Source organism: Terrapene carolina, unplaced genomic scaffold, assembly GCF_002925995.2.
Source record: "Terrapene carolina triunguis isolate 2854851 unplaced genomic scaffold, T_m_triunguis-2.0 Scaffold62, whole genome shotgun sequence".
Classification (NCBI taxonomy): Eukaryota; Metazoa; Chordata; order Testudines; family Emydidae; genus Terrapene; species Terrapene triunguis.
In genome coordinates, this window is record NW_020664413.1 from 55,698,133 (window position 1) to 55,720,333 (window position 22,201).

The following is a 22,201-nucleotide window of genomic DNA, read 5'->3' on the forward strand; positions in this document are numbered from 1 at the left end:
CCTACTAAGGCTCTCACCTACAGCCCCTGTCTACCCTACAGATGTCTGCCAGGATAGGTGTACCCCTGAACCTGCTGGCTTGAAGAGTTGTGATCCCTGACTAATGAAGCTATGCTGGCAGACGTCTGTTATGTAGATGCAGTTATACTGGCAAAACTGTGCTTTCACTGTAATGCTATACTGTTGCAAAGCACAGCTTTGCCAGAATAGCTGTGTCCGCACTAGGAGGGTTTTGCTATTAAATCTGGTAAAGCTTTCCTAATGTAGACATAGCCATAGAAACTGGGCCCTATATGTTATGTTGCTTTAGAACAATGGCCTTTTGCTGTTATAACTTATTTCACTCAAGGAAGTAGCCTAAGCTATTTGAGCAAATCACTCTTTTGATGGTACAAGCTGCACCTCCATTAGGATGGTTTGCCGGGGTAGTTAGACTGATATAGCTATACCAGCAAACCCTCTGTAGTGTAGACAAGGCCTAAGTAGTTACATGGTTTTTGGACTGGGAATTTCAAAGGGCCTAGTGGAGTTAGGTGCCCAACTCTCTTTGGAAATCTACCTCCCTCCCTTAGGTCCCTTTCAGAATCCCAGCTTTAATCATTCATCTCATAAAATTGTGACCTTTTAAACTTTCAAAACAGTTGATCAAAAAGAGAAAGGAAAAGACAATACAAATTCTTCCTCTAGTAACTATTGAAAATAGAGAGACCACTTACATTTAAGGTGCATATTATTGATGGGATTTTATATGAATTCTTTTCCCAGAAGTATTCCATATTCTTCCTTGACAATTAAATTGAATTTACATATTTAAACTGCCAAGAGTTCACTTCTCATTGTACAGAGATTGCCGTTTCTTTTTTCTCTAATAGAAGGAACACGGTGGATTTCTTTGAGTGACATTTTTGCCAATGGAGTTGGTAACAATACCCTTACGCCAGAAGAAGTCTTAGTCTCTGTTCACATCCCTCATTCCAGGAAGGTAAATGTTGCTGTGATGTTTGGATTTGTTTTGTGATAAGGATGGTTTAACCAGTGTTTATATGGAATTAAAGAAAGAACAGGAGGAAGAAATACCATCTGTAGTTTTAAAAAAAACAAAAACCACCCAACTAGTGAAATGTTTTGGAGGGCATTGATATATTCTCTATCCCAGAACGCTGCCCATTTTCAGCCTGGCTAGACCTCCAGTCATTATGCAGATGAAGCTCCCGTTATCTCCTGAGGGTTTTGCCTACATAGGGACTACAGGATTGATACATGGTCCATGCTTCCACGCATAATTGCTGCACCAGACAATGTTGTTTGCTTGGTGCTGTGTCACCAGTAACATTGTGTAAGGGCAATATCTCTGGGAATTGGTAAGCAGACTGTTTGGGAGATACCCGCAGGCAGTCGCACATCTCTGGTCTTGAATAAAAATGTGACTTAGTTGAATTTAGATGACTAAAGGAAAAGATCTGTAAAAGCAGAAGATAGAGTTGAAATACTGGCTTGATTTGTGCTTGAGTCCAGAGGTTAAGGCAGAGGTTGAGCCTCTTCAGTTTTGTCTCCCATTCTAAATGCAGCCCACTCCCATTCCCCCTTACCTCTCAGTAACCATTTGTGAGAGGGGGTCAGACCAGCTGGGCTCTGCAGGAGATGGAGAGAGAGGCGGGTTTGCTTGCAAGACAACAGTGAAGAGGGAACTATTGGATGGTTAAGGGAAGGGAATGAATGGTCCTAAATGTTTTGGAAGTAGAATCCATGCTCTATGGTATTTGTTACCTTAGTTCATGTAGGTCTCTATTGGAACATATTACATGTCTGTGCATACTTCTTAGCCTCTGTTTGATTTTTCTTAGGGGGAGTTTGTATCGGCATTCCGACAGGCCCAGCGCCGGGAAAACGCTCTACCAATTGCTAATGCTGGGATGAGGGTACTTTTTGCGGAAGGCACAGACATAATTATGGACTTTGGCATTTTCTATGGCGGCATTGGCTCTACCACCGTCTGTGCAAAACACACCTGTCAGGCACTCATAGGGAGGTACCGTATGAATTCCTAGAGACTTAATATAGCTTTCAGATTGGAATATTGTTAGGTTTTTTTAGTGTTTCAGGGCATAAATACAGAGATCCTTTATTTACAGAATGGTTGATGCCATTTATAACCCACCAAATGAACACAGATCAGCCCAAGTGATAAGTCATCTCCCCACCCCAGAATGGAATATTTACACTTTTCTATTCTAAATGTTTTAAAGTCTCTGTATGAATGTTGTGCTCATTGAAAGGTCTCTCCAGAAGGCTAGTACAGTTGCTTTATTAGTGTCACTACATCACTTTGCTGTTGTGCCCCAACCTGACCTCGAGGGACCTCTACCAGTTCTTCATCCATTCTGTCTCTAACAGCTGTGCTGAAACTTGGCTGCTAATTCATTAGTATGAGGGAGTGGGGTTCTAAAGTGGGCACTGAAGAGGGACTCATCCCTGCACTAGCAGTACCAGCAGCAAAGGGCCTGAGGGGACTTATGCCTCCTCGGTTCGATGGCAGCCAGGATTGGGTGTGGCCCCAAAAGCAGACTAGGGCATGCCTAGGGGCTGCTTTAACTTGCCTCCCCCATTGAGGCTGGGGAAGGCAGGGATATGGTATTTTAGCATAGACTAGCTCTCTGCACTGGTCTTAGCCAATCAATAGCAGTAATCAGAACTCACCACCTAGCTAGCAGATATCAGGTGCAGCTTTCTCTATCTATGCTCCTGGCGGAGGTGCATTATAAGGAGGGACCTGAAGGAGGAAATGCCATTGATTGTGCAGGTTGTGACTGGGAGTTTTTCTCACGTGTAAGGAGCAGCATGGGAGAAAATGAGAATATGATTTAACCACCAAAAAACTGGGCTTGTGCTAACCTGAACCTCCTCAAATTTCAGGGCCCGTGAACAAACCCCTGGGAACTGTTTCTCTCATGCAACTTATGACCCAATTTTGAATTGGATTTGGAAGGCTTTCACGTCGCTTTTAGTATTTCTCCTGTGCTAACATAACATATTCTTGCTAAATAACTACTTGGTGTGGTTAAATAGTCAGGTTACCATTTACGTAACGAGGGTTTACAGGATATTTGAGTATTGTAATTTAAAACATTGATTCTTTTATTATTAATCTGGGAACTAGGTAGCACTTTGGAATAGGGTATTATCTTACTCACTCATTAGACCTGGGTTCAAATTCTTGTGCTAATCACAAGTGAAAATAAGGCCCTGATGTAATGCTCTTTAAAGTCAATGGGGGGCTTTCCACTGAGTTAAATGGGCTTTAGATCAGGCCATAAGTATGCTTATCTGTTGTGGTACATAGTGGACATTGGTCTACAAAGAGTCCTTTGGATCAGAAGGGTGCTTTATATGTTTTCTATTCCTTCTATATAGTGACAGGACAGAGTTAATTGTTCCTAAACAATCCCTAATATTCCCTGAATTGTGGGCACTTGTTATGTCTAAATAAATAATCCTTTCCCTTTGAGCACCCAAGTTAAAATGTTAAATAAGAATTGCATGCTTTCTGTGCAGCTTATGTAGTGTGAGTTCCTGACAACCCTTTTCCTGTTGCAAGCTTTTCATTGAACATCATGGCAGACCTACAGTTTATTCACATAGATACCCATTCAGTAAAGCACGTAAGCATGTACCTAAGTCTATCCGTATTCAACAAAGTGCAAAGGCACGTGCTTGCTGAATCGGGGCCTTAAATTGATGTAACACTATGTTACACTCCTTTTAATTGTAACGACACCCAGATGTCACAGCAATGGCTGTCTTATAAAAATATGTAAACAAATAAAATCAGACCTTCTGAATTTTTGTTTATATCCTTAATGTTTTTAGCCAGTTCATCAAAAACTAATAAAAAATAAATGACAAAAAATCTGCTGTTGCCCTCAAAGATGTCTGTACGAGAGAGAGATGTCTGAGCTCTTGGATCAACCCATTATATTTAACTGGCCTTCTGTGTATTCAGACAGTGGTCTGTTTTTCTGGTTTAGGCACTGACAGTTGGTATTATTGTTCTTGAGTGTCAAGATTTGCTCTAATAGATACAGTGACTAAGATTTTCAAAAGTGCCTAAAGCAGTTAGGACCACAAGTCAAGTCATGACCACAAGTCACTTCAACCTCTCTTTAACGGAGAGTTTTTCCAGGCCCTTGATTATTCTGTTGCTCTTCTCTGAACCCCCTGTAATTCTTTGTGATGGAGTGGCCCCTGGCAATAATTGAAAATGCTGATAAATCGTTTCTCTAAACTCTGTCCTATTGTGCCATTTGATCAGTTTATAAGCTGAAACACCTCCCCTCCATTATCTTTTTGTTAGATTTTGCTACGCCTTTGATCTCTCTCAACATTGTGCACTCCGTTTCCATTTCTTGATTTTGAGGCCAGTAATATAGCCCTGCTAATATATTTATATTCTTACAGCTTGGGATTTTTATCCATATAGAATCAACTGTGTGACATACTTCAAAAGAGCAGAATTTTCAGAAGATGCCGAGCATCCATCATCTGAAAATCTGACCCCTTTAAAATGTCTCAAGTTGGCATCCAAAATCACTAGTCCCTTTGGAAAGTTCAGGCCATTAGCTATTGTATAGTGATAATTTTTAATAGAATTAAACTGGGGCTGTCAAGCAATTAAAAAAATTAATCACAATTAATTGTGCGATTAATCACGCTGTTAAACAATAATAGAATACCATTTATTTAAATATTTTTGAATGTTTTCTACATTTTCAAATATATTTATTTCAATTTACAACACAGAATACAAAATGTACAGTGCTTGATTTATATTTATTTTTGATTACAAATATTTGCATATTAAAAAACAAAAGAAATAGTATTTTTTAATTCACCTAATACAAGTACTGTAGTGCAATCTCTTTATCATGAAAGTTGAACTTACAAATGTAGAATTATGTACAAAAAATAACTGCATTCAAAAATAAAACAATGTAAAACTTGAGAGCCTACAAGTCCACTCAGTCCTACTTCAGCCAATCACTCAGACAAAAAAGTTTGGTTACAATTTGAAGGAGATAATGCTGCCCATTTCTTATTTACAATGTCACCTGAAAGTGAGAACAGGCATTCGCATGGCACTGTTGTAGCCGGCATCGCAAGATATTTACATGCCAGATGCTCTAAAGATTCATATGTCCCTTCATGCTTCAACCACAATTCCAGAGGACATGCGTCCATGCTGATGACGGGTTCTGCTCAATAATGATCCAAAGCAGAGCAGACCGACGCATGTTCATTTTCATCATCTGAGTCAGATGCCACCAGCAGAAGTTTGTTTTTGTTTTTTGATGGTTTGGATTCTGTAGTTTCTGCATCTGAGTCTTGGTTTCTTAAGACTTCTGAAAGCATGCTCCATACCTCGTCCCTCTCAGATTTTGGAAGGCACTTCAGATTCTTAAATCTTGGGTCGAGTGCTGTAGCTATTTTTAGAAATCTCACATTGGTACCTTCTTTGCTTTTTGTCAAATCTGCTGTGAAAGTGTTCTTAAAATGAACATGTGCTGGATCATCATCTGAGACTGCTATAACATGAAATATATGGCAGAATGCGAGTAAAACAGAACAGGAGACATAAAATTCTCCCCCATGGAGTTTAGTCACAAATTTAATTAACACATTTTTTTAACGAGCATCATCAACATGGAAGCACGTCCTCTGGAATGGTGGCTAAAGCATGAAGGGGCATACGAATGTTTAGCATATCTGGCACGTAAATACCTTGCAATGCCGGCTACAAAAGTGCCAAGCGAATGCCTGTTCTCATTTTCAGGTGACATTGTAAATAAGAAGCAGGAAGCAGTATCTCCCGTAAATATAAACAAACATGTTTGTCTTAGCGATTGGCTGAACAAGAAGTAGGACTGAGTGGACTTGTAGGCTCTAAAGTTTTACATTGTTTTGTTTTTGAGTGCAGTTATGTAACAAAAAAAAATCTACATTTGAAAGTTACACTTTCACAAAAAAGAGATTGCACTACAGTACTTGTCTGAGGTGAATTGAAAAATACTGTTTCTTTTGTTTATCATTTTTACAGTGCAAATATTTGTAATAAAAATAATAATATAAAGTGAGCACTGTACACTTTGTATTCTGTGTAGTAATAAAAATCAATATATTTGCAAATGTAGAAAAAAATCCAAACATATTTAATAAATTTCAATTGGTATTCTGTTGTTTAACAGTGCGATTAATCATGATTAATTTTTTTATTCGTGATTAATTTTTTTGAGTTAATCACATGAGTTAACTGCGATTAATCGACAGCTATAAATTAAACCAGTTTTCATAGTTTAAAAAAAGCTGATTTATTTTACTAGCATATAGGGCTCAATTACGTTGACTTCATTAAGACTATTCGTGTGAGTAGCAGCTGTTCGATGTGAACCACACTGTGTTACAGATCAAAGTCCCAATCTTGCTCCCATTGAAATCCAAACTACAATTGACTTCATTGTGAGAAGGATCATGCCCATGTCTGTGATACAAGCAAGTTAGTCTGGTCACCATTTAGTTCGTCCAGCTGTGCCTAATATACTGATTGCAGTATTATTATTATTTCTGCCAGGCATTGGAATGAGCAGATGCTGGATGAAGCTTGCAGACTGGTTCTTAAAGAAGTTTCTCTGCCGGGCTCAGCCCCAGGTGGGAAGGTGGAATATAGAAGGACTTTGATTGTCAGTTTCCTCTTCAAATTCTACCTGGAAGTGCTTCAGTCATTGAACAGGATGGTAAATTCATGTCCTGGGTTTATTTTCATGAAGTCTAGTGAAAGGTCTTGTACTCTGTATTTATTTATCCAGTTTGTACTGTGTGCTGATCATAATTTCTGTGTTCACAAAGAATTTAAAAAATACATAACAACATATCAGTGCCACTATTAAAAGAGCTCTCACTCTAAAAAAAATAAAAAAGAGAGAGATCATCTTATTTGGTCTACCTCTTCTCAAAAGGACAAATAGCTGGGATAAATAAATGGCTTTGCAATGTGCATAAATGTCACAAACTAACTATCTATGCTATGTTTCAGAGTAGCAGCCGTGTTAGTCTGTATCCGCAAAAAGAACAGGAGTACTTGTGGCACCTTAGAGACTAACAAATTTATTAGAGCATAAGCTTTCGTGGGCTACAGCCCACTTCTTCGGATGCAGTGGGCTGTAGCCCACGAAAGCTTATGCTCTAATAAATTTGTTAGTCTCTAAGGTGCCACAAGTACTCCTGTTCTTTCTATCTATGCTATGATTTTTTGGTTTGGAGAGAAGACTTGTAGAAAAATCTATTCAGATATCATTGTGTGGTTCTAATTTTGATTTTTCTTTCTGAAGGATTCCTGTATTAAATCTGTTCAGTTTCCAAAGAAAAGAATGTTTTCTTTAATTGCCAGCCTTGCAAACTAAGGCTACGTCTACACTACAGGGGGATCGATTTCAGATACGCAAATTCAGCTACGGGAATAGCGTAGCTGAATTCGATGTATCTGATCCAACTTACCCCGCTGTGAGGACGGCGGCAAATCGACCGCTGCGGCTCCCCCGTCAACGGCGCTTACTCCTACCTGGGCTGGTGGAGTATGCGCGTCGATTCGGGGATCGATTATCGCGTCCCGACGAGACGCGATAAATCGATCCCCGAGAGATCGATTTTCTACCGCCGATCCGGGCGGGTAGTGAAGACCAGCCCTTAGCTTGGGCTCTGAGTCAAGCTGTTTTTTTCCTTTCTCGCCTATCATCACCACCAGCAGCAAAGGTTCTATGTCAGTTTTGTTCTTACCTCAAAACAAAGTTAACCTCTTCTTACTGCAGTTCCTTTCGTTGGTCTCCTGAAACAGCTGTGGTGTTATGCTCCAAATGCTTTTTGTGTGTGTGTGTGTGTGTGTGTGTGTGTGTGTGTGTGTGTGTATTTTTTAAATAAATATTTTATGAATGCTCAACAGTCTTCACTTCATTTTCAGCTATTTTTTTGGGCTCTTCTAAATAGGGGGAAACTTGAGAGGCTTATGTTCAGTCATTGCGGCTGCTAATTCTTTTAACAGAAATGTTTGGGTTGTGAAAACATAACTATTATTATTGAAACACTTCTCTTTCAGGACCCCCATCTGTATCCTGACATATCGGAGAAATATGGGAGTGTGCTACAAGATTTCCAACCCAAAATGCCCCAGAGCGAACAAATATACCAGGTCAGTGAGGATCTTTTAATACTGCCCTTCAGTTTAAAAGACACTGTTAAAAATTAAGATACAAGAAGAGCCCAAGCAGTGAAGGCCAGATACAGATTTTGCAAAGCACTGAGGATGCTGAACTCTGTGGTTTTGATTTAAGCTCATTAATCATTATGGCTTCAGTTTTCTTAACGCTAGTTATTTTAACTTATCCCTACTTTAGTACATGCTCAGTCCTTACAGAGACCTAAGTGATTGGAATAGAGTATGGAAATGAGATGAAGTACAATAGAACTTCAGATTTATGAACACCTCGGGAATGGAGGTTGTGTGTAACTCTGAAATGTTCGTAACTCTGAACAAAACATTATGGTTGTTTCTTTCATATGTTTACAACTGAATATTGACTTAATACAGTTTTGAAACTTTACTATTCAGAAGAAAAATGCTGCTTTCCCTTTATTTTTTTTACTAGTTTATATTTAACACAATACTGTGCTGTATTTGCTTTTTTTTTTTTTTTTTTTATCTCTGCTGCTGCCTAATTGCGTACTTCTGGTTCCAAATGTGGTGTGTGGGTGACTGGTCGGTTTGTAACTCTGGTGTTCATAACTCTGAGGTTCTACTATATGTGATTGAACAGATTATCATGTGTTCAAATAAAATTTAGCAGCAGAGGGGAACAGAGAGCTATTCTTCATGTCCTTGAGCAGAAATTTTTTTCCTGTTCTACAAGAATTTTTGAGATTTCAAAATCTTCTTTCCCATCCCAAATCGGGACAAAAAGTCTAATCTCAAAAATTTTCATGAACCAAAAATCCAAAACCAATTTGTATCAAGGCAATCAAAATGTTTCATTTTGATAATTTCAAAATGTTTCATTTTAATTTTGACTTTTACATTTTTGTTTCCTATCAATTAACTTAAATTACAAAAAGTCATTTTAAACTGAAAAATCATTTAGAAAATGACAAAAGAGGACATTTTGACAATTCTGAAGCTTTTTTTTCCCTCAAAGTTTTTTTGAAACAGGAAATTTGCGAAGTTCTGTTTTTGACTAATTGGCATTTTCTGATTAAAAAATTTTAGTCCAAAAATTCATGCCCAGCTCTAGTGATGGTCATCTGGAAACAGCAGCATTATTCCTGGGGCTACACCCTATGTGACAGTGGGAATGGGAACCAGTGGAAAACTGAAAACATTTCTGTTGTATTAATATAAGATTGTATCTTAAAATGTTCCAATTAGAGTTAAATCAAATAAATAACAGAGGGGAAGAGAAATGAAGCAGCAAAGGTAATTGGTGGAAAGAGATGTTGAAATTTGAAATGAGCTAGGGCATCGATGAGGCAAAAAGATAAAGGAAGGCTGTTCCCGGGGGCAGTATCTACAGGGGAGAAGGCTCTTGTACCAGTGGTGATGTAGGGATAGAAAGAAGCCAGTATTAATCTGAAAATCTGAGGTAGCAGGGGGAAAAAGAAGAAGGAGGAGGATGCAAAGTGCTTGAAGAATCTATTATTCTATCATACTGTGCTATTGTCAATAGCTCTTAAACAAAATTATATTCATGTGAAATAGGGTGACCAGACAGCAAATGTGAAAAATTGGGATGGGGGTGGGGGGTAATAGGAGCCTATATAAGAAAAAGACCCAAAAATCGGGACTGTCCCTATAAAATCGGGACATCTGGTCACCCTGATGTGAAATTACACAGAAGAGAGCCATATTCTCTGCTGGTATAACTCTGACTTCATTGCAGTAAACACATGGTTCTTACTAGTATAAAGTGAGAGGAGAATCAGGCACAGTAAGTTGTATACTACTTTAAAGTCAGTTTTCTAGCAAAAACAAAGAATGACTGTGGCTCTTTTCTTGTTAAAACATGAGCAAAGTCAGGAACAACAACATCTGGAGGCTTACACAACTGCAGAAAAAATACCTCGTTGTAACAATAACATATCACAAGGGATGAAACCATTTATTTTAATATAGAACCAAATCTAGGTCAGAGTCAGTGTTTCATTAGTATTTTCATTATCAAAACATGTTTGAACAGGGAGAAACTTAAGTAATTGTTTGTCTTCATACATCACTGGCTTTCACACTGCTTATAAAATTGAACATTGTAGACAAAACTTTTCATCCCCATTTCACAAGAGGAATAGCTTTCCTTTTCAGTAGATTTTCCAGTAAGCACAGAGCTCCACTCGGTGTCACATGTAGCCATTTACAGATTTAGAAGATTTCTCAGTAGGTTCAAGAAGTTCATTTGTAGTGAATGATGAGTTATTAGAAACTTGCAACAGGATATTAATATATTGTGGTAAATGGGCTGATTAGCTGCTCCTAAGATGTACTTCTGACTGCATTGCATGTAGGAACATAGAATTGCATACTGGATGGATTAGTGTGGCCCATCTAGTCCAGTATCCTGACAGTGACCTGTGCCAGAAGCTTCAGATGATGGTGCAAGAAACTCTGCAGCAGGCTGTTATAGGAGAGCCCCCCACAGGGGAAACACTATCCCCCAGTAGTTAGAGATTAACATATGCCCTCAAGCATGAGAGTTTAAATCCCCTCTGAAACTGCTTGTTTGTTGGCATTTTTAGATCCTTGCTATAACTTCGGATAATCTTTCCTATATAAATGACAAATCCTTTTTTGGGTCCCACTAAGCTCTTGTAATAGTAGAACAGCAACCTTTAGAAAGTGACAGCTGCCATATCACATCCCCCATTCATTAGAATTAGAATTCACAAACAACTTCATGTCCCTTCAGGAACCAAAGATGTCCAACAGGCAGAAAATATAGCACACACTGATAAGCAAAAAGGTACCGCAGCACTGAAAGGAAATAGAATCTCTTTTTTAGTGGCATGTTAAAGTGTGTGGAGAAGAGTGGCTGATGGAGAACCATCATTTGAGCTCCTGCTCTGCATGGGTTTATGTGCTAATAAAAATGAGATCACATTTCCTTTCAGTGCAGTGATAGCACCTGATTTATTAGTGCTTGTGTTAGTCTCACTGCATTTTCTGTTTGCAGTCTTTGCTTCCTCAGTGAACCTGGAGCTGTCTTTGAAATGGCAAACCCGTTATTATTAATTTGTATTAAAGTATCTCCTAGAGGCCGCTATCAAGATCGGGACCCCATTAGGCTAGGTGTTGTACAAACACACAAGCCCTGTCTACATAGGCAAGTTGAACTGATTTACCTTAATGTAGACTGATTTAGTTAAGTCAATGTAGACTCTTTTTGTGGATACTCTAAAATCAGTTTTAGAGCATCATATATCAATGTAATTAAGGTCATCAACTTCCAGCTAATCTGTTATAAGGGACACTTACACTGATTTTCAGATTCTGCTCACAGGCGGGGTGCACCTGGAAAACTGATTTAGTGAAATCATTACAATTTGTGTGTGTAGACAAGGCCGCAGTAGACAGTCCCTGCCCTGAAATGTTTACAATCTACATAAACAAAGGGTGATTAGGGGAACAAGTGCAGTGGCTTACCCAGGGTCAACCCAGCAGGGCAGTGACAGAATTCAATTCTCCTGAGTCCCAGTCCTGTGCTGCCAGCCAGTAGACTGCACTGCTTTCCATACACCAGATATTCATGTCTTGGATTCCTTTTTAAGGTGTCAGAGACCACCAGCGGCCTGTCAACAGGCAGTGACTGAGCAATACAAGTTGGCATATTTTATTATTCAGATTATTCAGCATTGTGTTGCATGAGTGATTTCTAAGCAAGCCAGTGTACTGCTGTCAGTATTTATCTTCTGCAAATCTGTAGACTATGACTTGGGCTTACTTTGTAATATGAGCAATTTAATCTTTTAACAGCAGGTAAATAAATGCAAGTACTGAACGATCTGTACTTATTCAGATAAGACTATTGTCATGTTCCATTAGAGGACAGTTGAGCTGGTTTGGGGAGTCCAACAATCAGGTTCATGGTAGGAGACATCTAATTAAAACTGTCATTTCTCAACGTATTGCTAGTAGCAGACAGTTGACTAAAAAGAAAATAGAGAGGGAGCTACTGGAGGGAGGAGAGGTTAATCAAACTGTCTGTGCATTGGAGACTGTAGGGGGAAAGAGGATTCGGAAATATGAATAAATAGCCAGTTCTCAGCATCGGGAAAGGTTAGTAGTGAGGAGTCAGTGGGATCAGTAGTTCAGGATGTTTATTAATGGACTGGAAAGGAGGGGCAGAGGCGGGTCAATGAGTACATGACAACATTTGCTGATGGCAAAAAAATATTTCTCAAGGAGGACCTAGAAAAATAAAATTAATAGGCAATGCAGTCACATATTAAATTCCTCACAGGCAGCTATGAGGGAATGCACATTGGAAGGAACATTTAAACTGCTTGTCCATACTGAGCAGTGCTGAATTAATTGTAAGCTTTCAGGGGGGAAATTCAGGAGTCACTGTGAATAGCTCACTGCACTGTATTGCCCAAAAGGTGAAATACACAACAGAAGCCACTTGAGAATAATTCAGAAAATTATTACAGCACCACTGTATCTATCAATAAGACAACACATCATCCTCTTGAACACTGCATTCTGTTTTGGCTACTTTGTGTCATAAAGGACATAGCAAATATAGAAAAAAATCAGGAGAAACTAGAAACAAAATGGGTAGACTTCTGGAAAAGATTGCATAGGAGGGATTAAAGTGACCTCTGGGGATCAGCAGTTTAGTAAATGCTCCAGCCTAATCTGTATATAATATTATGCCAGAAGTAGGTGCTGTTAAACAGAGATTTTCAGACTCTAATAGAAGGACACCCTGGCTTGTCTTTCTTGGGCTGGGATTGGTTTTTTTTTTACTAAGCAGGAAGTAAACCCAGAGCAGCTTCCCAGGGATCCAGTAGGACGTCCCATCATGCACCAGGCTGGTATAAAACACGCCACTGGTGAAGCTGTTTATTGCGATGACATTCGTGCTGTGGATGAAGAGCTCTTCCTGGCTGTGATAACCAGTTCCAGAGCCCATGCAAAGATTGTGTAAGTGCATAAATGCCTGAAAGAAAAGTATAACCATGAAAGCATTGGTTGAGATTTTCAGAGCAGTGTAGGGTGTTTAGATGCACAACTTTCCCTAGATTGCTTTGAAAATCTCAGCCACTCTGCTTTGTAACAGAGGATAGACACTCAGAACATTCTGATAATGGAATACTAATCTGAATACCAGCTCAGCATCTTTGTAAGGCCTGAACTGCTCGCAAAAGATGCACTGGTATAACTAAAGCCTGGTCTACACTGGGGGGGGGGTCGATCTAAGTTAGCAACTTCAGCTACGTGAATAACGTAGCTGAAGTCGACGTACTTAGATCGACTTACCATGGTGTCTTCACCCCGGTGAGTCGACTGCTGCTGCTCTCCCGTCAACTCTGCCTGCACCTCTCACCGAGCTGGAGTACAGGAGTCGACGGGAGAGCACTCGGGGGTCGATTTATCATGTCTAGACTAGACGCGATAAATTGATCCCCGCTGGATCGATCGCTGCCCGCCGATCCGGCGGGTAGTGAAGACATACCCTAAGATTGCACTGATTTAGTTAAACCAATGCAGTTTGGACACACATATCAGTTTAAACCTGGTTTTCAGCAGTTTAACTTGTGTGTTAACAGGTGCAAGCTAAATTGTTATAAAACATGTTTAAAACCAATATAGAGTTTAACTAAAATTACCCCATTAATTAAACTAACGTATCTGCTCTGTGTAGATGAGTCCTAAATATTTGTACTTGTCATCAAGTAACCTGGCTGCATTATTGATTCTACCACTCTATGCCACAGATCTTTTCTCCTTCTAATGCAGAAGAGATTGACACACCCAGCCTTCTTTTGTGTTTCAGAACTACACCAGTAAATCCCTGACCTAACACTATTGTCCTAATTTATAATTCCATCAGAGCACTGTGTGCTAATTACATGATTTCTTCAGCATTGTCATTAGACAGGAGATGGTACCTAAATTTGCAGAGTTAACAAAACTTTTGGTATTTAGATAATACCAATACAAATCTTGGCCTGAAGTCCCTTGGTTTGATTTGTATACTATCCAGGCAGAATACGTATGTAGAGTCAAACAAGTGAGAGAGCATCCGAGCTCTTCCCACAGACTACAACACACATATTTGTTTTTAACATTCAGTCATTATAATACAAGATTCTCTCTTGCTTTGGGAGAAAGGCATACCTTGTAGAGGATGGGACCAAACAGAGTTCTTTCTGTCTCTACCAAAAGAGCTGGAGTGCACAACAAGGGGCTGGGTGTTTCACAGGTGATATTCCTCTATGGAGCAAATGGGCCACTGCCATCCTCTCCACCACAATTCTGCTTAATGGGGGAAAGGAACAGTGACTTTCTTATTACACAGCAAGCCTTTTCTGGAAGGGAAACAGCTCACCAACAGCCTTCCCTTCCCTCTACTCAATCTTGTTATCTCTAAGGAGGATAAAGACAGTGACCAGCAGCTTCCCCAAAGAGCTGTGTGAGAGCAGAGTCTTGCGGCACAGGCTACCTCTGTATATATTGTATCGTTTTACTTCACGTGCAACAGTGTGTGGCGCTAACTACTTTATACTTTCCCCCTAGATCGATTGATACATCAGAGGCCCTCAAAGCACCAGGAGTGTTTGATATTATAACAGCTCAGGATGTCCCAGCCACAAACGAGTTCTACTATTACAGTGATCCAGAGATTATATTTGCAAAAGATAAGGTATAAAGTGTCTGTCAGTAGCTATGATTTTTCTTGGTGATGTCTCTTTGATCCTTGATTTATAATTAAACTAAACAGGAACAATATTGACTCTTGAATTTTTGCAGAATGTGTATGTTGGGAATTATTTTGGCTGCTCTATGGGGCAACTTCTTAGTTCTTTTTCCATTTCCCTTCTAAGTATCAAAATAACCGAACTCTGTGACATACCTCTTTAAATCAGATGAATCAGACTAGTCAGGATATAGGGTAATCTTTTCTCAAGCACCTGACGGTATGTCTACACTGCAGTTTGGGAATGAGGGGCTGAGCGCAGCACATGTAGACATACCCAAGCTAGCTCTAATCTAGCTAGTGTGAGCACCAGTAGCAGTGAAGCCATGGCAACATGGGCTTTAGTGTGAGCTGAGTTGCACAAGCCCACACTGGGTATTTACTTGGGCAGCTAGCCCACACTTAAGTCTGTGCTACTGTGGCTTCACTGCTATTGGTGCATGAGCTAGGTAGGTTGAAGTCAGTTCAGATATATCTACACGTGATACACTCACACCCACAATCACAGCGTAGATATTTTCTGAGTCGCGTAGGCTCCCAAGTCTCATTTTTAGAAGTGACTCAGGCCCTTGGGAACCTCAGTTTCATGGGAAGTCCATAGGACTTAGGAACCTAAGTCACTTAGGGACTTTTGAAAATGCTGTGCTTGATTCCCAAATAACATGGATAGTTCTACTAGTGTATTGGTTTAGGGGAAGGTTTATAGCAAATAAAAAGGGTTAAACCAAAACAAAAATTAGAAAGAGAAATGTGAACACTATTTATTTGAGTCCAGAATTTCAGTAAGCACACCTGGGGATCATTTGAATACAGGAAGTATTTCCACTGTACTTCGCAGGTAATTTGCGTGGGTCAGATTGTCTGTGGTGTGGTTGCGGATTCAGATGTTCATGCCAAACAAGCAGCTGCAAAAGTGAAGATAGAGTATGAAGATCTGGAGCCAGTGATCCTGACTGTTGAGGTAATAATTAGCCTCATCCTTCTTGCTTTTTCACTGACTTATCTTGGGCAGGGAAAGCAGCTGTTTACTCTTCACTTGCTATTTACTTTTTTTTATAACAAGTGAAGTATGACTAATTGGATTCTCTTTTTAAGGACTAAGGGCCAAATTTTTGCTGTCACTTATACTAGTACATCCCCAATGATGTCAATGTAAAAAGAGGAGAATTTGGCCAAGTTTCCACTTGCACTTGGTTGGTTAGTTAGTTCTTAAGGAAGATCCTCACTTTTTCATATAGTAACAAACAGGGATCTTTCACATCTAAGGATTCCCCGGCCTGTTCCTTTCTGGGATTATGATGTGTTCTTGCTCTCTCTTCAGGCCATACCAACTGCTCCAGGAAAGCAGTTCTTGGAATTACCCAGTGAATGACAACAATTCAGAATTCCTGATCTGGGAACTCTGCCTATAAATAGGGGCAGGTTAAAATTAAATGGGGCCTGTTCTCCCCCATTTCACTGCTTAAATAAAATATTAGCAGCCTCTCACAGATCTCAGTGGGTTGAAGTACAGGGCGGATTTTGACTTATACTAGAGCCTAGTTCAGACCACACTGCCTAGACAGACATTCTTCCTAGCAACTTGTGTATTAGAGACTTGCTTTGTTATGTGGCAGTTGAGAACTTGTCTTTGTTTAGAGTAGCCATTACTGTTGGGGAGTTTGACTGAAGTGTGTGCTCCCCTGATGTGATAGAGACTGGCTTGCATATCAGGAGAAGAAAAGCATTGTGAAGCAAAGTCCATGCTGACTATTCCTATCTAAGGCCTTGGCTACACTTGCGAGTTACAGCGCTGTAAAGCTGCCCACAGCGCTGTAACTCTCCGTGGTTGCAGCACTGCATGTACTCCACCTCCCCGAGAGGAATAGCGAGTATTGCGCTGCTGCTGCAGTGCTGCGGCGCCAGTGTGGCCGCCCAATGCGCTGTGAATGGCCTCCAGAATTATTCGGCAGTATCCCACTATGCCTGTTCTGGCCACTCTGGTCATCAATTCAAACTCTACTGCCCTGGCCTCAGGTAACCAACCATGTGACCCACCCTTTACATTCCCTGGGAATTTTAAAAATCCCCTTCCTGTTTGCTCAGCCCGGCATGGCGTGGAGTGCTATCAGTGAATCTTTCCAGGTGACCATGCCTCCATGCGCCAAGCGAGCCCCAGCATGGAGCAATGGCGAGTTGCTGGACCTCATCAGTGTTTGGAGGGAGGAAGTTGTCCAGTCCCAGCTGCGCTCCAGCCATAGGAATTACGATACCTTCGGGAAGGTATCAAAGGACATGATGGAAAGGGGCCATGACCGGGACGCCCTGCAGTGCAGGATTAAAGTGAAGGAGCTGCGGAGTGCCTACCGCAAAGCCCGTGACGCAAACGGCCGCTCGGGTGCTCCCCCCATGACCTGCCAATTCTACAAAGAGCTGGATGCGATACTTGGGGTTAACCCCACCTCCACTCCGAGCACCACCATGGACACTTCAGAGCCGGTGGGTGGGGGAGGAGGAGGAGGAGGAGGAAAACGGGAGTGATGGTGGTGGGCCGGATGGAGACACCCCGGAATCCCTGGAGCCATGCAGCCAGGAGCTCTTCTCGAGCCAGGAGGAAGGTAACCAGTCGCAGCGGCCGGTACTTGGTGGAGGACAAACAGAAGAGCAGGTTCCCGGTAAGTGGGTTTTCTTTCGGGAAGGAATTTTTTCGGTGCGGGCTCTTTGGGAGAGGAGGGTTAGGCATGCATGCCTAGATGCGGAATAGTGCATTGATGTGGTTTATCACATCGCGGTAATCGGCCTCGGTAATTTCCTCGAATGTCTCATCCAGAATGTGTGCAATGCGCTTGCGCAGGTTTATCGGGAGAGCCACTGTGGTCCTTGTCCCAGCCAGGCTAACGTGTCCGCGCCACTGTGCCACGAGGGACGGGGGGACCATTGCTGCACACAGGCAAGCTGCATATGGGCCAGGGCGGAAGCCGCATTGCAGTAGAAGACCCTCCCTTGCTTCCCAGGTCACCCTCAGCAGTGAGATATCGTCCAGGACGAACTCCTGTGGAAAATGTTGGGACAGTGTTCAGTGTAGCTGCCCCCTGAAGCTGTTGGCTCTCCCCAAGGCACAGAAACCCAGAGGACAGTGCAGCCCTGAAACAATCAGTCCCCCTTACTCACCATTTTGAGGCTGCCGTGGGATATGTGTGCTCTGTTTCGGACGGGAAAATTATGCTATTGTGTAGACCCTGTGTGTTTTCTACTCCTTAAGTGCGGGGGGAATCATTACTCTGTCTGGTATAAACAATGCTGCCTCTGTTAAATGTTGCATTTTGCCTATACAGCAGCATCAACCTTGAGACCTCAGCCGTCCCTCTTATCGCCTGCTCAGAGACTGCAAAGACTCAGGAAGAGACCATGAAAAAGCAAAGAAGACATGCTGCAAGAAGTGATGCAGCAATCTATTAAAGAGAATGAGAAAGCACAGGACTGGAGGGAGAGAGAAAGCAGGATCCGCCAGGAAAACGCAGCGCACCAGCGGCAAAGCACGGAGCACCGGCAGCAAAGCACGGATTGGCTCATAAGCATCCTGGAGCGCCAAGCAGACACTATCCAGGAGCTCGTAGCCATGCAGAAAGAGGAGCAGTACTGCAAACGCAAATGCCACCCCCCCCTACAGCCCTTGTCCCAAAACTCTTTCCGTTGTGCCCCACTGTCACCTCCAACCCACTTTCCCCAACTTCCGTGTTCTTCACGCCACCCGCTGCCTCCAACACCAGTATCTTCACCACCCAGCCCTGAAAACCACGACGCTTACCCTCTGCACTCAACCCCCATCACCATGTAGTATAGCTATCCTGAAGTGCAGCACTCACTGCACAGCACACCAGACAGGACATACGCGAATCTGTGATTGTACCGTTCCCCACTCCACCCCCTTGTTTATTTCAATAAATAATTTTTTTTTCTATTCAATAAATGGATTTTTTGGCTTTGAAAACATTCTTTATTATTGCACAAAGTAAAAGACTCCTTAGCCCAGGAAATAAACAGGCACTGCAAGTCTGCTTGTCTGCTTAGCAGACACTGATTCCTAAAGATTGGAACTACTGCACTTCACTGCTGGTTTTCAGCCTCAAATTGCTCCCTCAAGGCATCCCTAATCCTTGCAGCCCCGCGCTGGGCCCCTGTAATAGCCCTGCTCTCTGGCTGTGCAAATTCAGCCTCCAGGTGTTGAACCTCGGAGGTCCATGCCTGAGTGAAGCTTTCACCCTTCCCTTCACAAATATTATGGAGGGCACAGCACGCGGATATAACCGCGGGGATGCTGTTTTCGGCCAAGTCCAGCTTCCCATACAGAGATCGCCAGCGGCCCTTTAAACGGCCAAAGGCACACTCCACAGTCATTCGGCACCGGCTCAGCCTGTAGTTAAACCATTCCTTGCTGCTGTCAAGGCTCCCTGTGTAGGGTTTCATAAGCCATGGCATTAACGGGTAAGCGGGATCTCCAAGGATCACAATGGGCATTTCAACTTCCCCTACCGTGATCTTCCGCTCTGGGATCACGGTAGGGCATCTTCCTGAACAGCCAAGTGTTCCGAAAGATGCGTGCGTCATGCACCTTTCCAGGCCAGCCTGTGTTAATGTCAACGAAACGCCCACGGTGATCCACAAGCGCCTGGAGAACCATAGAGAAATACCCCTTCCGATTAACGTACTCGGATCCTAGGTGGGGTGGTGCCAGAATAGGAATGTGCGTCCCATCTATCGCCCCTCCACAGTTAGGGAACCCCATTTGTGCAAAGCCATCCACCATTTCCTGCACGTTACCCAGAGTCACGGTTCTTCTGAGTAGGATGCGATTAATGGCCTTGCAAACTTGCATCAACACGATTCCAACGGTTGACTTTCTGACTCCAAATTGGTTTGCGACCGACTGGTAGCTGTCTGGAGTTGCCAGCTTCCAGATTGCAATAGCCACCCGCTTCTCCACTGGCAGGGCAGCTCTCAATCTCGTATCCTTGCGCCGCAGGGTGGGGGCGAGCTCCTCACACAGTCCCATGAAAGTGGCTTTTCTCATCCGAAAGTTCTGCAGCCACTGCTCGTCATCCCAGACTTCCATGACAATCTGATCCCACCACTCGGTGCTTGTTTCCCGAACCCAAAAGCGGCGTTCCACGGTGCTGAGCACGTCCATGAATGCCACAAGTAATTTCGTGTCGTATGTGTTACGCGGCTCGATAGCATCGTCGGACTCCTCACTCTCACTGTCACTTTGGATCTTAAGGAATAGTTTGACAGCCAAACGTGACGTGCTGGCGAGATAAGTCAGCATACGCCTCAGCAGTTCGGACTCCATTTCCCGCAGACAGATCGTGCTGCACAGAAACCGTTGAAAGATGGCGCCAAAGGTGAATGGAAACAAAGGGATTTCTGGGATGCGAAGCGATGCATCATGGGGCGTTGGGACAGGACCCAGAATGCCCCGAACCTACGCCCCCTTCCCACAACCCACGGTGCCAGAATGGGAAGAGGAGCACTGTGGGATAGCTGCCCATAATGCACCGCTCCCAATAGCGCTTCAATTGCCACAAATGTGGCCACAACAGTGCGCTGGGCAGCTGTCAGTGTGGACAGACTGCAGTGCTTTCCCTATCCAGCTGCACGAAGTCAGGTTTAACTCACAGCGCTGTACATCTGCAAATGTAGCCAAGGCCTTAACCATATAGTGCAGTCTCTTTCTGTTCCATCTTGGTCACTTACAAGCTGTTCTTTCCTCACCACAAACCAGACTTCCCTTTTTGTCCTAGGGAGAGTCCTACTGGACAGCTGTCAAACAGTGGGGAAATAATATAATTAATAAAATACCTCTGCACTAGCATTCTGTAGGAAAGCAGAGGTCATCAGTAATGCAAGATTGAGTCACAGCAACATTTTCTTGTCCAATGTATAAAATCCTAAACTTCTGGAATACTGTGATGGAATTTGGTAGTCTGATAACTCTCTGGTACCCAGTTCCCCATATCTTTATGTAAGGTGCACGGCAATCATATTGGTAATAAAATGCTGTGGAAAAAAAGAGAATATTTAAAATTCTCAAACTTGTGTGTGTGTTTTCCACCACTGCAGGAGGCTATAAAGCACAATTCATTCTTTGAGCCACAAAGAAGACTAGAACAAGGAAATGTCGATGAAGCATTTGAAACTGTTGATCAAATACTTGAAGGTAAAGTGCAGAATGTGCTGGGTGGATGGAGGGAGGTTTATGAGAGCTTCTGCCAGTTTGAAGTCTGATACTAACCAAATGGATCTGGGCAAAATGGAAATTGTCAAATCTTCATCAGAATTTATAGGGACAGACTTTCAAAGAGTGGCACTTACATTGCTCCTTCCCATGTCCCTTTTAAGTGCAACTGATGATGTATTGTGCCTATTAGGCAACATCAGTACAGCACTATCATCTGATTAATTTATGAGAAAAAATATAATCCTCCCATTATTTACCATGGACTTTCCTGTCTCTGTTTTACTGTGATACAAAAGTGACAATCTACAATATGGAAATGTTGATCCAGATACTTGGTGGGGCTTTGGAGTTGCAGGGCGCAGATCCTCAACTGGTGTAAACTGTCATAGCTCGATTGAAACCAATCAGGTGACTAACAACAGCTGACATATGTCCTGCAGAATTTGGATTTTACCCTCTTGTTAGTCTGTTCCCTTTCAACCACCAATTCCTCCCTTTCTTCCCCAGCATCAGACCTGGCTTGTTTGGTGCTGATCCTGAACAACCACGAATAGCACTTCCCTGCCGCAGAAAAATTACTGTATTCCACGTCTGATTTGATTAACACAAGCTGGCTCAAGATCCTGGCAGCACTCTCAAGCCTTCCACATCCCAGACTCAAGACACTTAGCTTGATACTGACAATATGTGTGGCAGATTATCTGGTAGTGTAAATTGGCACAGTTCTGTTGATATCAATGGAGCAGGGCCAGTTTACATCAGCAGAGAGTTTGGCTCATATATTTATGCTAGATGTTGCACCTGCTGCAGCTGATTTCTCTTGCCTGGTTGCACCTTAACAACAGTAGCACCAGCAATTGTGTTGATCAAGTACGTTGAGTCTTACGTTTTGTGTAATGTGCATACTCGGCCTAGCCTCCTCATTCCTCCCCTTTTTACCCCCCAGCCCATCAGCAACACTTGAGTCTTTATCTTT

General features: G+C 42.3%; 1 protein-coding gene across 1 annotated transcript in view; it reads left to right on the top strand.

The window, feature by feature from the left end:
* The window catches only part of LOC112111543 (aldehyde oxidase 1), an 85,169-nt gene that overhangs the window by 20,402 nt on the left and 42,566 nt on the right, over positions 1-22,201 (top strand). Inside the window, exons 13-20 of the mRNA XM_026647669.2 lie at positions 873-982; positions 1,845-2,029; positions 6,623-6,785; positions 8,141-8,233; positions 13,062-13,231; positions 14,828-14,954; positions 15,847-15,969; positions 21,108-21,204. Of these exons, the coding sequence (XP_026503454.1) occupies positions 873-982; positions 1,845-2,029; positions 6,623-6,785; positions 8,141-8,233; positions 13,062-13,231; positions 14,828-14,954; positions 15,847-15,969; positions 21,108-21,204 (1,068 nt within the window). The remainder of the gene's footprint in view (positions 1-872; positions 983-1,844; positions 2,030-6,622; positions 6,786-8,140; positions 8,234-13,061; positions 13,232-14,827; positions 14,955-15,846; positions 15,970-21,107; positions 21,205-22,201) is intronic.